General features: G+C 41.2%; 1 protein-coding gene across 1 annotated transcript in view; it reads right to left on the minus strand.

The window, feature by feature from the left end:
* Positions 1–6,812: 6,812 nt before the first annotated feature.
* Positions 6,813–13,925, minus strand: part of LOC138051630 (nucleotide-binding oligomerization domain-containing protein 2-like) — an 8,122-nt gene continuing 1,009 nt past the window's right edge. The window contains exons 2-4 of the mRNA XM_068897870.1: positions 12,249–12,960; positions 8,118–10,783; positions 6,813–7,226 (exon numbers count right to left, since the gene is read on the minus strand). Of these exons, the coding sequence (XP_068753971.1) occupies positions 7,164–7,226; positions 8,118–10,783; positions 12,249–12,939 (3,420 nt within the window). The 5' untranslated portion in view covers positions 12,940–12,960 and the 3' untranslated portion in view covers positions 6,813–7,163. The remainder of the gene's footprint in view (positions 7,227–8,117; positions 10,784–12,248; positions 12,961–13,925) is intronic.

Consider the following 13,925-nt stretch of genomic DNA (forward strand, 5'->3'; position numbering starts at 1 on the left):
AAACTCTACACTCGTCAGTGTTCTCCGAACTCACAGCATGAATCAACAGCGACATTGTTCCCTGGGTCTTTTTTCCTCACAGAAGGAGGACCCTGGGAATGAGGCTCGAACAGGCCTGGTTCATTCGAGACATACGATCTTTCTTTCGATAATTCGATTCAATTTTTGTCGCGGTAAAGTTGCAATCAAAATCTTGACCTACGACCGACACCTCTACCTTACGACTTATACGCAATTTTACTACGATTTCTGGCCGCGATATCGCAAGAATTTCGAGCTTCGATCAGTGAGTGGCAAAAGTACGTGAGACGGTTACGCCAGTGTGTGCCTGAAAACCTCTCAGACTAAGCATAACTGCCAAAATTCTGGTAGACTTTCATATACCGGACTAAAATGGCGGAGGACAAAAGAAACATTGTTATTCCGATTACGCCTTGTTAATTGTATATTGTTATCTTCGCTTTGTTCGTTGTTTTATGGACACTAACTATTTCAGATCCGGTATATGAAAGACCAGCCCGAAATTCCACTAAAAGTATCAAAATAAAAGTCCCTCCTACACAACCCCCACCCCAATCAACGTTGAAATAGACTAGGAAATGTCTGTTCACTATTGGCAACATTGCTCTTGGGGGGGGGGGGGGGAGGAATGGGGCAATTACTCAAACTAAGCAAGAAACTAAAAGTTAGAGTGTCCCAAGACTTTTGCCACTGATTCTTTATCTAAATGATGCAGTTTTAATACACCAAAAATTTTAAGTACAAACAAGAGTCCATCATCCACGAGTAAGATTTATCCAAATTGGCTTGGTCCCCATCGGCGTCAGAAAAAAGTGTCTATTTTAAAACCAAGTTTTGCGGGAAAATAAACAATCTTCGGCTTGCAAATGATGTCATGGCGGCCATGTTGGTTTACCGAACAATAGTGGAAAAGTCTTTTGGGAATTTGTTTCTATTATTATGCAAAACGCGAGCGACATTGTACACCCGGGGGGGGGGGGGAGGGCGCGCTACTTTAGAAATTTCTGGGTGGGGATGTGCCGCTGGGACCCTGGAACCCTTAGCCTATACCAGAGCTGTTCAGCTGAATTTTGCTGAATTTTGCTACCCTATACTAGAGTAAACTCCCACCGATTTCCGTCTAAATTCCGATTCTTGACAGTTAATAATATCCAGAGGTGTTTCATGATAACCATTTATTGACACTGATGAGGCTGAGTTACGTAAACGTTAACTTTGCCGATTTGGTTTTTTTATATTCTTGCGTGGGAATTTCTGGTTTCCTTAGTCTTGATAAAATCTTCAACCGACTGGTCAGTTTCGTGAAAAATGATACCCTATTCCTGACCGAAAGGCTATGATTTATATACTCTATGCTTGAGTAAACTGCTTGAAAACCACGCATACTCTTCACAGCGGCACATACCTATATAGTCCATATACGGCCGTACCCCCCCCCCCCCCCCCCCGGATTGTACAACACCAACATGGTCGTCTAATGGCGTGAGTGTAAGGCAAGAATATACCAAATCGACTAACTCAAGGTTGTACCCAATTCAAATCCTTTGGGAATAAAACGTTTTGTTCCAGATATCTCCGTATCATTTAAACGTGAGTGCTACATTGTAATGCAAATACAGTGCACAAAGAATCTTAACACGGGAGACTTGAATTGGGTACAACATTTTTCAAGAAGATGGAAATTTTGCCTTGATTAGTAAATAAACTTCAATTTCAATTTTAGTTTAAGTTTTCAATAGGACATACGCATGATGACGCCATTTGACTACAAGTACCAGAATCCATCAGGCTTTGCTTGTCTCATGCTAATTAGAGCGATTGTCATTTTACCCCGCTGGGAATACAAAATTTAAACACGAAAAGAAAAACAAACTGAATTCTGGTAGTTGGAGTCAAATGACGCTATCGTGAAAGTTGCTTATTATCCAGAATTAGCTTAAAGAATCTGACGCACCCACTTTACATTGCGCGCCCACATTTTTCAGGGCCCCCGGAACTCGGAATTCTATGACTTTCCATCGGGTATCAAAATGTGGTATATAATTCTGGAACACGGCCACCGTCCAGGAAGAGAAACGACTACCAGCGTTTCACACCAGATGCCTAAGAAGAATTCTTGGCGTCTCCTGGCAAGACCACGTGCCAAATAAAGTGATCTTCGAGAGAACCAGCCAAGTACCGCTCCTTAACATCTTACGACACAAACGTCTTACATGGCTCCGACATGTCACCCGTATGCACCAAACTCGTTTGCCCCGCCGCTGGGAACCACGAGGGCGCCGTCGCCCAGTCAGGCTACGCATGCGCTGGAAAGATACAGTGTCGAGAGACCTGCAAGACTCTGAACTTTTCTTCGAAGAGGCAACAGTGGTAGCGCAGGACCGCAAGGAGTGGCGATCGTTTATGTTGGCGCTATGTGGGCTCGGTCCACGGCAGCAGTAATGTAATAATATAATTCTGTTTTCCACAGGAAAGTAAGCTATGTTTATTAGAATCTCAGTTTCTACTTTTATTTATGTACGACTCTCTCTTCAAAACATTCGTTGTTGCATTGACAAAATTTTGTTAAATTTTTTCTCGACTAATACTTGCCCATTTATGGAAGTAGACGAATCAAATTCCTGGATAACAGTAACAAGAACAAAAGCGCGCAATGCAAAGAGGGTGGGTCAGGTTCTTTAAGGTGGCTCAAACTAGTTTCAACACTTGAAAGAAACGTTCTTATTAGAAGGATTGACACTACAACACTTGACTACTTAACAGAAATGTTATGGTACCATATCAAAAACCAATTATTGCTTTAAAAGATTCTGTCATTTTTACGACGTACGAAGTTACCGTAGCAACAGGAAAACCCTTCAAAAACGCCCCATGTTTTGGCTTGAGCTGCTCATATCTCAAAAACAAACTCGGTGACCCCCATTTTTTATTTACTTTATTTGTAAAGTTTAAAAACTTCTGTGGGGCATATTCAGAGCCACCTTAAATAATTGAAAAGTTAAGGTAGCTCTAAATCCGCTGCACAGTATTTTTTAAAACTTTGCAGAGATTTTCATCTTGGCCTGCTGATCACTTTTGTGCAATAAAAACATTAGGGTCACGGAGTTACTTTTTCGGATATGAACAACTAAATCCAAAATATAGGGTGTTTTTGCAAGGCTTTCCTGTTGCCATGGTAACTCCTTACGTCGCGAAAATGACTGCATCCTGTTCAGCAAATAAGATATGTTTCACACGATACCATAACGTTGCTGTTAAGGTTACCGTATACCTTCAGATCGGCAATTTTCTTCAAACTTGGATTTTATGGTTAACATATTGCTCGAAATGGGATATATAATGTGAAAAAAAGAAACTAATCAAAAAGATTAAATTGGCGGAGAAATGGTGGTTTTACGTTTTGGACGGAAGTAAAAATTACCCGTTTGATTGACAGTCTCAGCGCTGTTTTTTCGAATCAATTTTTTCACTTCAAGCGGACACTTTAAGGAGCTAAAACTGAAATGAAATTTGTCGGACTGCCCCAAAATTTTGACAGTGGCTAGATGAAAATATAAACAACAAAAACGTGCCTGCGATTTTCTATTTCAAAATATTTTTTCTCTGAGAGCGATTTTTGTACGAACACTTCACATTTTTTTAAATACTATTTCGAAAACGTTCTGTAACTTTTCACTGCAACTGAGTATGGTAGAAGGCAGACACGCTTTCGTAGCGCTTTGGGTCGGGAAGAGGAGGAAAAAAATAAAATAGCGAAAAGCAAAATTTGCTTTAACTTGGAGCTTTGAAAGGGCGATTCGGACGCTCGCATTTAGAGCTCGTGAAAAATTCGAGAATTCATTTAATTTCAAAATTCTTGATACGGTTTGATAGCCAGCTCTATAAGCTTTAATTTGATATAGGAGTTTAGGTATCTGCATTTTAAACCGGACACGCTACATCGCTCGGACGCGAGACACCCTTGAAGGTATACGATAACCTTAAGTGATAAAGTGTTGTAGTGTCAATCCTTCTAATAACAAGGTCTCTTAAAAGTGTTGAAACTGGTTTGCGCCAACTTAATCAGACTTTGAAGGCAATTGGCCCCAGGATTGCAATGGATGGTAATGAACTCGTCCCTCATGCTTAGCGTCACAAAGTGTCCACTTACTCATCTCTTCAACATTAAGATTACCAGTATAGCCACGTATTCTCGTAAGTTTCCCTTCGTTATCATTTTTAGCGTGTTTGTCATTCCCTCCTTTTTTTTTTTTTTCAGATATCCAATGTTTCTAGGTAGCCTTCGTTTTGTGTTTGCCGTTTTTGTTTCCTTTTTCCGTAACTGAAAATACACCATTATATTCCAAAATGGCTTCCAATTTAATTTTAGTATTCTTTTGCTTGCTTGCAAATTAGCCCTCGATGCTTCGTTCGAGGTCATATATTCTTTAAATTTTTATTTTAAAACGAGGCAACAAGGGCTAATTTGCAATATTAATAGGCACCATTTTGAAATAAGGTGTACGCTACGCCGTTTATCCCAATGGCACACCCTGTAGTTTCTCTAGGCTTGTTTGGTTTTCGTATATAACTTATTTTCAACATGTTTATTATGATTAGTTTTTTGTCAACCGGGATTGCCGCACAGATCTTTTAGGTGTTGTATTTTTGTGAGTTCATAGTTTTTTCGTTAATGTTTCCTAGTCGTAAGTTCTGTGTATTGATCTCTGTATTTTCATTCACATTCTCTCAGTGAATGGCGAGAAGTAAGAGTCGAATTCAAACTTTGCAAAGGAGTCATTTACAACAGGTCAGGACCCGGTTGTTCAAAAGCCGATTAACGCTAATCCCAGATTAAAAATTAACCAAGGCGTTTATTTCTCTACTCCAGAATGCTGCTCAACGCTGATATTTGGCAAAACTTTACATTAGAAGAAGTCAATCTTGAAAAACAAAATTAAGCATTAAATAAGATTTGACCATTGAGTGACCATTGTCAATCCCATGAGTAATAATTTCTCATGCAAGATTTGTGATTAACTGGAAAGGTCTGGTTTCGCGGGAAAATCAATCTAAAAATAACTGACTCTGTAAAAACGCCGTTCCGCAAATACAGCGATTATAGGATGGTTTTCGCCCGAGCAAACACAGCAAAACGTACTGAAAAGATCACAGTAATACTCGATCATTACTCAATCGTTGCGCCCGAACGAGCACAGTAATACTTGATTATTACTCGATCTAAAAGAGTTGCGCCCGAACGAACACAACGCAAAATTAAAGACCACAGTAATGGTCGATTATAAAATTAAGGTGATTCCCTGGTTTTGCATTGCGCAACCCTACTGCGCATAAGTTTTTGCTTAGGGTTGCGCATTAGCTCGCGCACATTGTAAAATGGCGGATTTTCATGGACGCCAAGCTTAATCCGTCAAAGAATGGCTATTTCCTCCTGATCGAGTACGGTGACCCCTATTTCTTATTAATATTTTTGCTGAGAACGGCGTCTTCGTGGAGTAGTAAAAAATTCAGCAAAAATCTGTGGCGACTTTTTTGGCAATTTCATAAAATTGTACGGAAGGAGCTTAGTACTCACAAAGACATTCAAATACACTTTTCAAGTATGCACGTAAAATAACCATGGAATGACATCAGGATCAGTGTCATATCATGGATTACATTTACAAAATCGAGATAAATTTGTCTAAACATTGGGGATGCGTGACCATTGTCGAAGTGGCTTAAATAGCCGTATTCGTCAGCGTCGTACCATGGAAACGAGCCCGGTGACCCCCCTTTTTATCATATCCTAAACATGTTACAACAGTGTGCAAAGTTTCATCGGAAATCTATGACAAGTTCTATTTCTAGGAAATCACCGAGCAAATCGTGAACTTTAGTCGTAAAATAGGTAGGATCGGAGGCTTCAATCATAAAATGGGTAAAAATCGTAGAGGTAGATCGGAGAATAGTACCCGTTAAATCTGTGTATACATTTCTACGATTTAGCCATAATTGCCCTGCTCTCAGTCCTACGATTCCATTACATTCGTGAGGGGGGTATAGGATATTTTCGTGAGCCGTGATCGGACCCTTTTATTTCTCGTGAAACGTTAATGATCTTATTAATTAATGTGAAGGGTGATTGAAGCGTTTTTTTTTTGTGAAATGTGAATTTGCTTCTTATGTCCGTGAAAATGAAGATCTTCCCCATTTCCGGACAAAGCTAGTGGCTGCCGTACTGAATCCTTATCAACCGTGACTTCCTGTCAAAGGTCAAAGATCCTGGGGATGAACCTTCCCCCAGGTCTCCCCTGTAGGTTTCGACAGTCCCCAGGGTCTTATGGGAACAGTTTCAATATGGCGGAGGTTTCGGAAGTCTTGGAAGTCACATGTCCAGTGACCATCATACTCAATTTCTATGTTTTGGATAAAGAAACCAAACAGAATGTTTAAGTCCACAAAAAGAAGAACCAGAGGAGGATGAAAATGTTAGTGCCTTGGAATCGAGTCAAGAAGTTGGAGGGAATAACAGAGAACTGAATTTTCTTTTTATGGCTCCGAGAACACGATCGGGACGTATCATAAAAAGGTCCTTAGGGCTGTTTTGTGGCCATAAGAGGTAAGTCTAAGGCCTCAGTTATTAAACTGTTCTCACCTCCGTGAAATAGCCAAATGTTTGTCCGTTACTCCTAAAAATGTGGTTTTTTAACACGTGGAACGCGAAATGCCCGATTTAGTTTATGTGAAACGTTATCTTTACCCCCCCCCCCCTCCCCCCTATACCCCCCTCATTCGTCGGGTGTTACAAATTTGTTATGTGACTATTCCTTTAACGATTTCTAAACGAAAGGAAAATATGGCTCGTATAATACTTCAGATCCCACACAGATGGCTCACTAAAAACTGACTTGTGGAACAACGCTTGAACCTCTGTATATGACAAGCAAGACTGTTAAGTCCGCCAAAGGACAAAAAACAACATGGCCGGCAATCTTTCACTTGGTACCGGACAAGCCCAGAACTGGGTACTAAAGTCACAAGCTAAAACAACTCTACGAACTCGAACGTACACCTAGCGTGATTAAACGACTTTGTTTCTATTTCAGATTCCTGGCCTTTTGGAACACAGCAGCAGGTTGTTAGAGAAAGCGTTCCAAACTTCAAGCTCTACACTTTCGCAATGTCGGCCACTGGCTCTCTGGCTTTGGGTTTCCTTTATAATCCTACAACGTGAAATTAAAATGCATCAAACATATTGAACGGGACTTGTAGAAGGATTTTAAAAGCACAACTGAACTAAAAATAAATCTGTGGCAAGCGATAAAACGCCCCCTTTAACTCGATCCTTGAACCAAGTTGAGCCGTGATCAATTTCTCCTAGATTTCCGACATTAAGTCGATAGTAATTTACTCTCGATCGGTAACCGTCCTAATCCTCGATAACCTGCATGCTTGCTCGAAGCAATATTCATTTCGTTTCGGGTCACTTTCTATACAATTTTATACTCCATAACTCGAACTTAATTGTCAAGACTTCACCGGTTAAATCTTAGTCTAAAACTTTGTCCTGTTTGATTTCAATCTACGTTGCGTTCCAATTAATTTAGCTGCAACACTTCAGTTTCATTTTCACTGAATAGTTCAGTAACGTGTCCACATCACATTGAAACGTACATTCATTTCTAAACTACGTTTTTTCCTCGGCTTAATTCAGTTATTTGTTTCAACTCTCATGAACTAGAACTTTTAAAATTTTACTTTTAACTGATTTTCAAACGTAAAAATTCAAGTGAGAATACAGGTGTCTACCCCTGACATAAGTCTAAAATCGGTTGAATGCCAGTGGACACCTATGCATACTCTTCTGGTTAGATTTAAGTCATTAATTTTGTTCCTTTGTGAAGAAAAGTGGGATGGAAGACGGTGTGCGTGGAAAAATTAAGGAAGTTTTAGCCCTACACTCATAAATATACATGCCGGGGAGTTGCAAAAAAATTCCATCTAAAGTGTCGTGCTTCGGTGGAAAGAGCACAATCGCGATATACGTTAAAGAAAACTTAAAACAACAAAGCACCTACTAAGCTGAAACTGAACTTAAAAATAACACAACTTACATGATAACTTGTTATCACAATGGCATCAATGAGTTGTGCATCCGTCACAGCGTCAATTTCACTCCTCGTCATCGTCACACCTTCTAGATCTAGTTGCTTAAGATCTGATAGAGCACACACCTTCTGGACAATTTCTCGAACTCCACGGCCGAGAGGATTATATCCCACCTGAAGAGTACGCAGGGATGTGACATGCGACCCAATTCCTTGAGCCAAGGCTTTGGCTCCCTCTTCAACTATGTCTGTTCTTTCTAAGTCGAGATGCAGCAGACTAGGCACATTTTTTAATTGCCTAGCTAACTCAATGATCCCTTTTCCAAGATGGTTTTTTGACAGATTAAGAGCCTTCAGCCGCGGTACATGCTTCAGTGACGTAGCAAGTGATGCACACCCTTGGTCATCCATACCGACTTCAGAGAGTGTTAGGTAAGACAGACGAGGTACATGACAAAAACTTGCACCGAGGGATCGTACACTCTCTGTATGCAGTAGGCTTCCTGTTATTTTCAACGCGTGTAAATTGGGAGCTTCTCCAAGGGAGCTGGCGACTGCAAAGGCTGGATCCTGGGCGGACATTTGCAAGTTGAATAGGAACAAACTACTCAAGTTTTCGGTGAAATTTATGTAGGAAACTACATTGTCGTCAGTTTGGACGTGTTCCATCACAACATCACGTGGAAAACAGACAGCTGTCAGTAAGTTGCGGGTGAACGTTAATTGTTCACTTGCCCACGTGGCGAAAACGGCAACTTCACTGACCAACGAAAAACAGTTGTCTCGATTTTGAGTGCTTGCGATAGCAGTGTTTTGTCCGTTGGGCAGTTCTTGCACAGCGTGCTTCATTTGAGAGGCTTCCGATAAAGGTGAAGCTAGGTCCCTCAGCAATTTGAAATAGCGACAAGCGAACGTTCTGCAAACGCGACCAAAATGAAGATAAACCTGGTCACCTGTCCTTCTTACAAAGAAATGCTCCGGCTTCAACTCTGGAACATCGTACATGCGTAGAAAAACCGAAGCTCTGATCCTTAGTCCGGAACAAGTTATTATCAATGCACGCAAATTATCAATTATGGTGACAAAATCAGCGAAGTTAGAATGCTCGAAGAACACTAAGTCTGGCAAAAACGCGGACCGGAGTAAATTCTCAGCAGCAACCTTTTTCATGCTGTTGTTACTTATTGTCACAACACCGCCGACAGCAGCTAAGAACAGAGGGTATACTTCTTGTCTGAAAGATGTCGAGCAGCTAATCAGACACTCCAAATTGACGTCACAGAACATTACTTGGTATGAAGACAACTTGTCTAAAGATGGCGTCTTGTTAAAGTTAAAATTGGTGAGGCATTCTTTCTCCCCGGAAAGCTCTAGAATGCCAAAAACAGCCTTTGCTCCTTCAACAGACCCTTCGCACATAAATTTGAGGACTTCTTTCATCTTCAGTGCTTTGCCAATCGAATCGATGTTTTCCCGGAGAACTGCCACGATATGATCCTCGTGAATCAAATACCATGCGGCCAAAAACTCCTGAATTGATTTGTGAAGAAACAATAAGGTTTTCCCTGGATTTACACTCGAAAGCTTCGCAAAATGACAGAGACCTGAACGGAACATTTTGTCGATAACACTACCGTTTTGAGAGTGTAGTTCATCCTTTATCTTGACATAGACAGAGCCCTTCAAAAGAGCTTCAAATGCAAATTTTCCTATTGCATTAATTTCGTTTCTGTAATCATTGAGGATATCTGTACTGTGCAACGGAACATCATCGGGATCTTTCAAGCTCATGTGACAAAGTAAGGTCACCACAAATCTCTCATGTAATGCCAATTTGGTTGTGGGCAATTCTTTGCGGTACCTGTCTTTCCAAATCAAACAAAGCATAAGAAGGAGAAGAGGAATCTCCGCAAGGTCCCATAGTTTTTCTTTGCTCAGGTAACTATTGAACTCTTCAATTTCTTTTCTACTCTCCAGGAATCTCATTGCGAAGTCGTTTACTTGTTTATCGCTCAGAAAACCTCTGATTTCACATTTTAAGTGGCTAAACTTCACTAATTCTTCACCTTCCATCGGTCTCGTTGTTATCACTACGTGACAGTTCCTCAGTTGTTTCCCTTCCCAGATCTCATGAACAACAGACCTTGTTTCTGTACGCGGCTGATACTCATCATAGCCATCCAAAACAAGTAACACTCTTTCTTGGTTTTCGCGAACATAGTCGTATAGACTGTCACATGAAATCGGCCCATCTGTAGCCAAAAGCTCGGATGCTTCAAAGATACCACGCACGGTCTCCTTTCCACAAACATCTCGCAGCTTGATCAAGAGCAAAAGATCAAAGTGTTGCAGAGTCTCCTCTTTTTTGTTTGCCCAGTCTACAGCAACTTTCTGAGAAAAGGTTGATTTTCCAATGCCAGGTTTTCCATAGATAATGATCCTTTTCGGGTTGACGGTACGTCCCTGACCTTTAAACATCTGAGTGTAGTCATCAAGATCTCTTTTAGTTGTACCACTTGGTGCTTTGGCATCCGTCACCAGGGATAAATTGGTGTAAATCTCATCAATATCCACAGTCTCGTCTCGATCCCAAGGCGTTATCCTCACCTGCCTCATACAAGTGTTATAATGCATGCTTAACTGATTTCGGCACTCTTCAGTCTTCAGTAGCTCTAGAAAAATAAAAGCAGTGTGACAATCGTCCAAACCTTTAGTGTCAACAGCGTGAGTTAAATTATAGAAGCACCAAGTTAATTTTGCAAGACATTCTCATTGAATTTTTAAGCCTAATAAAACGACAACGGGTGTTACTCCAAAGTAGAAAAATTCCTGTCTGTTGTCAGTTGTTGTCCAAAGTGGCTAATGACTGCATCCTGGCCTTGCATTGTGACTGTCAGGCTATTGTGCTTTCTTCAGATCCACATATGTGTAAGATTCGAAAGCGAAAACTCAACCATTTATTTACATATATTCCGTTAACAAGTCATGAAGTCAGAAAAACATCCAGTCAGACAATAAGGAAGCAATAAGGCATATTTTTTCCGAACAGGAATTCCACCTTAAGCTAACGAAATCATAATGCACTAGGAATACGAAAGAACTTACTGACCGTTACGAATCTAATGGGTCTGTAACACCTAAAGCCAGTGTTAAAAGCTCAAACTTATGTGCAACGGCGCTCTTCGAAACAAGTTTCAACAGCGCGTTGCACCGTGCAACACAAATGGTCGAATTTGTACATGCTCGGGAAGGTCGAAACTGGTCTCGAAATGTTGTTACCAGATACCCGCAAAACAAGTTGACACTAGTTTCATGGCCTTGGTCGGTTTCTGATTGGCTTACGCAGCGTGACGTAATAAAATTTCACGAAGTGGTCTTACACAGTGAAACTCTATTTTTTATCACCACTGCGATCGTTGCGACGGTTGCAGAAGTAGAAAACGGGTCTACTTGTCGTTAAACTTGTCTCGCAACGAAAGTTCATAAAAGTTTCACGAAACCGACCATGTTACACGGTGCAACACTTTCTGAAATTTGTTTCGCAGCGCCGTTGTCTCAGCTAAAAGTTTCAGCTAAAAGCTAAAAGTTTCAACGTGTACAGCGACTTAAGTTCAAATCACAAAACGCGGCGACCACTCACCAGCACGTGCTACGTGTCCTGGATGTAAACAGTGAAAACATTCGCCCTTGTCACAGGGCGGCCATATTGTCCCGGGGGAACAAAAAAGCTTTGTTTTACCACGCCAAGCCTCACCCCCATGGTTTCCACTGCGAGGCTTGGCGTGGTAAAACAAAGCTTTTTTTTGGTCTCCCGGGACAATATGGCCGCCGTGTGACAAGGCCGAATTGACAAAACTCAATTTTTTAAAAAATTGCCTCTTTATAATGTTTCTGTTAAGTTTGAGCTGTTGCTTTCACGTTGTTAACACTGGAGTGCCTGTAAACTAGCTTGATAGCTAAGTGCACTTCCACCATAAACAAAGCATTTACATTTACATTACTAAACAGAGCTAAACAAAATACACGGTCTACTACAAAATTGTCCCGGATGTTGGCATAAAATATAGGCACGCAATGGGAGCTACACAGGCGATGTCAAATGGTCTTTTGAAAACTAAAAAATGCAAAATAGCTTACGTGTCTCCAACTTGGCTGGAATTAGCCTTGGATTACCCTCTCTCAGTTCATCTAGCTTTTCTACCACTTCATCTAACCTGTCCTTGATGCTGGACTCGTCTCGACTACACTGCTTCAAAAGCTCCCTGTAATGGTCCTCCATGTCAGGATCCATGCAATCACCTTTAAGAGCATCGATAGAGGTTCCATACGACGCTCCTCCCAATCTGATCAGCGTCTCACGGATATCATTCCACCAGCCATTAAATGTTGCATCATCGACTGAAGCCTGAATGGCGTGACCACAAACTGTGTTTCTGTAAAACTTGACACGAACTAAGTCAGCTTCAGGAGTGAGGTCTGTGGCTGCCGGAAAACTATTCCATCCAGTAACTGGAGCCGACAGACCACAGATGTTTCGAAATAGTACCATCAGCAGAGTGATATCAAAGTCCTTTGACGAGACCGACGCCTTGCTAACAGGATACAGTTTATCCCATTGTGGAGCATTTAGGACGGTTTTTCTCCGTAGCGCCTGCAAGCTGCTATGAACCACTGGATTCGACAAGACTTTGGAAAGATTTGCAGGAGGGTGGATCCTGTCAAATGTATCTCTCAAGACCTGTGATCCAACGTCGACCAGAAGGCGACAGAGGCGAGAATAATTCGCCGTCTCGCTGTTGGACGGAAACGCTGGAGTTGCTGAGGCCATAAACAGTTTGCCTGACCTGACCTACACGTCCATGATTCAGAGAAAACTGATTTTAGTCGACTGATGCAGTCATGATACACAAGCAAACCGATTTTTCCGCGACCAATATGGAATTTCGAGAGTGGAACAAAATCTAAACAATACAGCCATGCAGATCATGGGGTGCGGTAATCAGCCAGCATTGACATGGCATAGCATTTCAAACTGGCACCACAACTTTGTGCCAATGAATGCTGTTGAGCCCAATCGGGTTAGAGCAACAACTGATCGAAATAAGATTGCAGTCACAAGTTAATTTTCAACAAGAAATTTCCCTCAATGATGATTTTGACAGCCCGCTTTTCCACAGAAATGCTAGCCTAGGGTGTTGGTATTGGTGTTGGTGTATAAACGCAATTTTTTATGCCTCACAACTGAAATGCAGCTTTCTGTTAGACGAGAACTTACCACGTGACCAGCCTCAGAACTATTTAACTCCTTAGAGCGAACAAAACTCTCTAACTCCCTGGGGAAACAACAGCTTGAACCTTGGACTTGCACGTGATCACGACATGCGTCTTGAAAGCGCGGCCAATTTTTGAGCGCGTCCAACCGCGACAAAACGCTTTCAAGTACGAAGTGAGGAAGAAATACAGCAACTTGTACGAGACAAAAGTTGAAAGTAATTATTGAAGGTAATTGTTACTCATTTGTATTTTAGGTATCTCACTTAGAATTAAACTAGTAAGGATTATACTCGTATTTAGTTTGGTTCATTTCCAGTAGTGGGATGTAACAAAACACTTCGTCCGAGGCGAAGCAGAAGGGAACATTGAGGATCTCGAGGAAACAAAACAAGGGCACCCAACGAGAAAATTAAGCCAAGCGCCTTTGAGAGACATTTCTGGTCTCTTTGTATTGTATGAAGACTGTGTAAACAGATGTATTTATTACCTAGAAGAATTTGATCTGTTCGGATATCTTAGCTGAAAATTTAAGTGTCCGAA

Source organism: Montipora capricornis, chromosome 6 (genome assembly GCF_036669925.1).
Source record: "Montipora capricornis isolate CH-2021 chromosome 6, ASM3666992v2, whole genome shotgun sequence".
Taxonomy (NCBI): Eukaryota; Metazoa; Cnidaria; class Anthozoa; order Scleractinia; family Acroporidae; genus Montipora; species Montipora capricornis.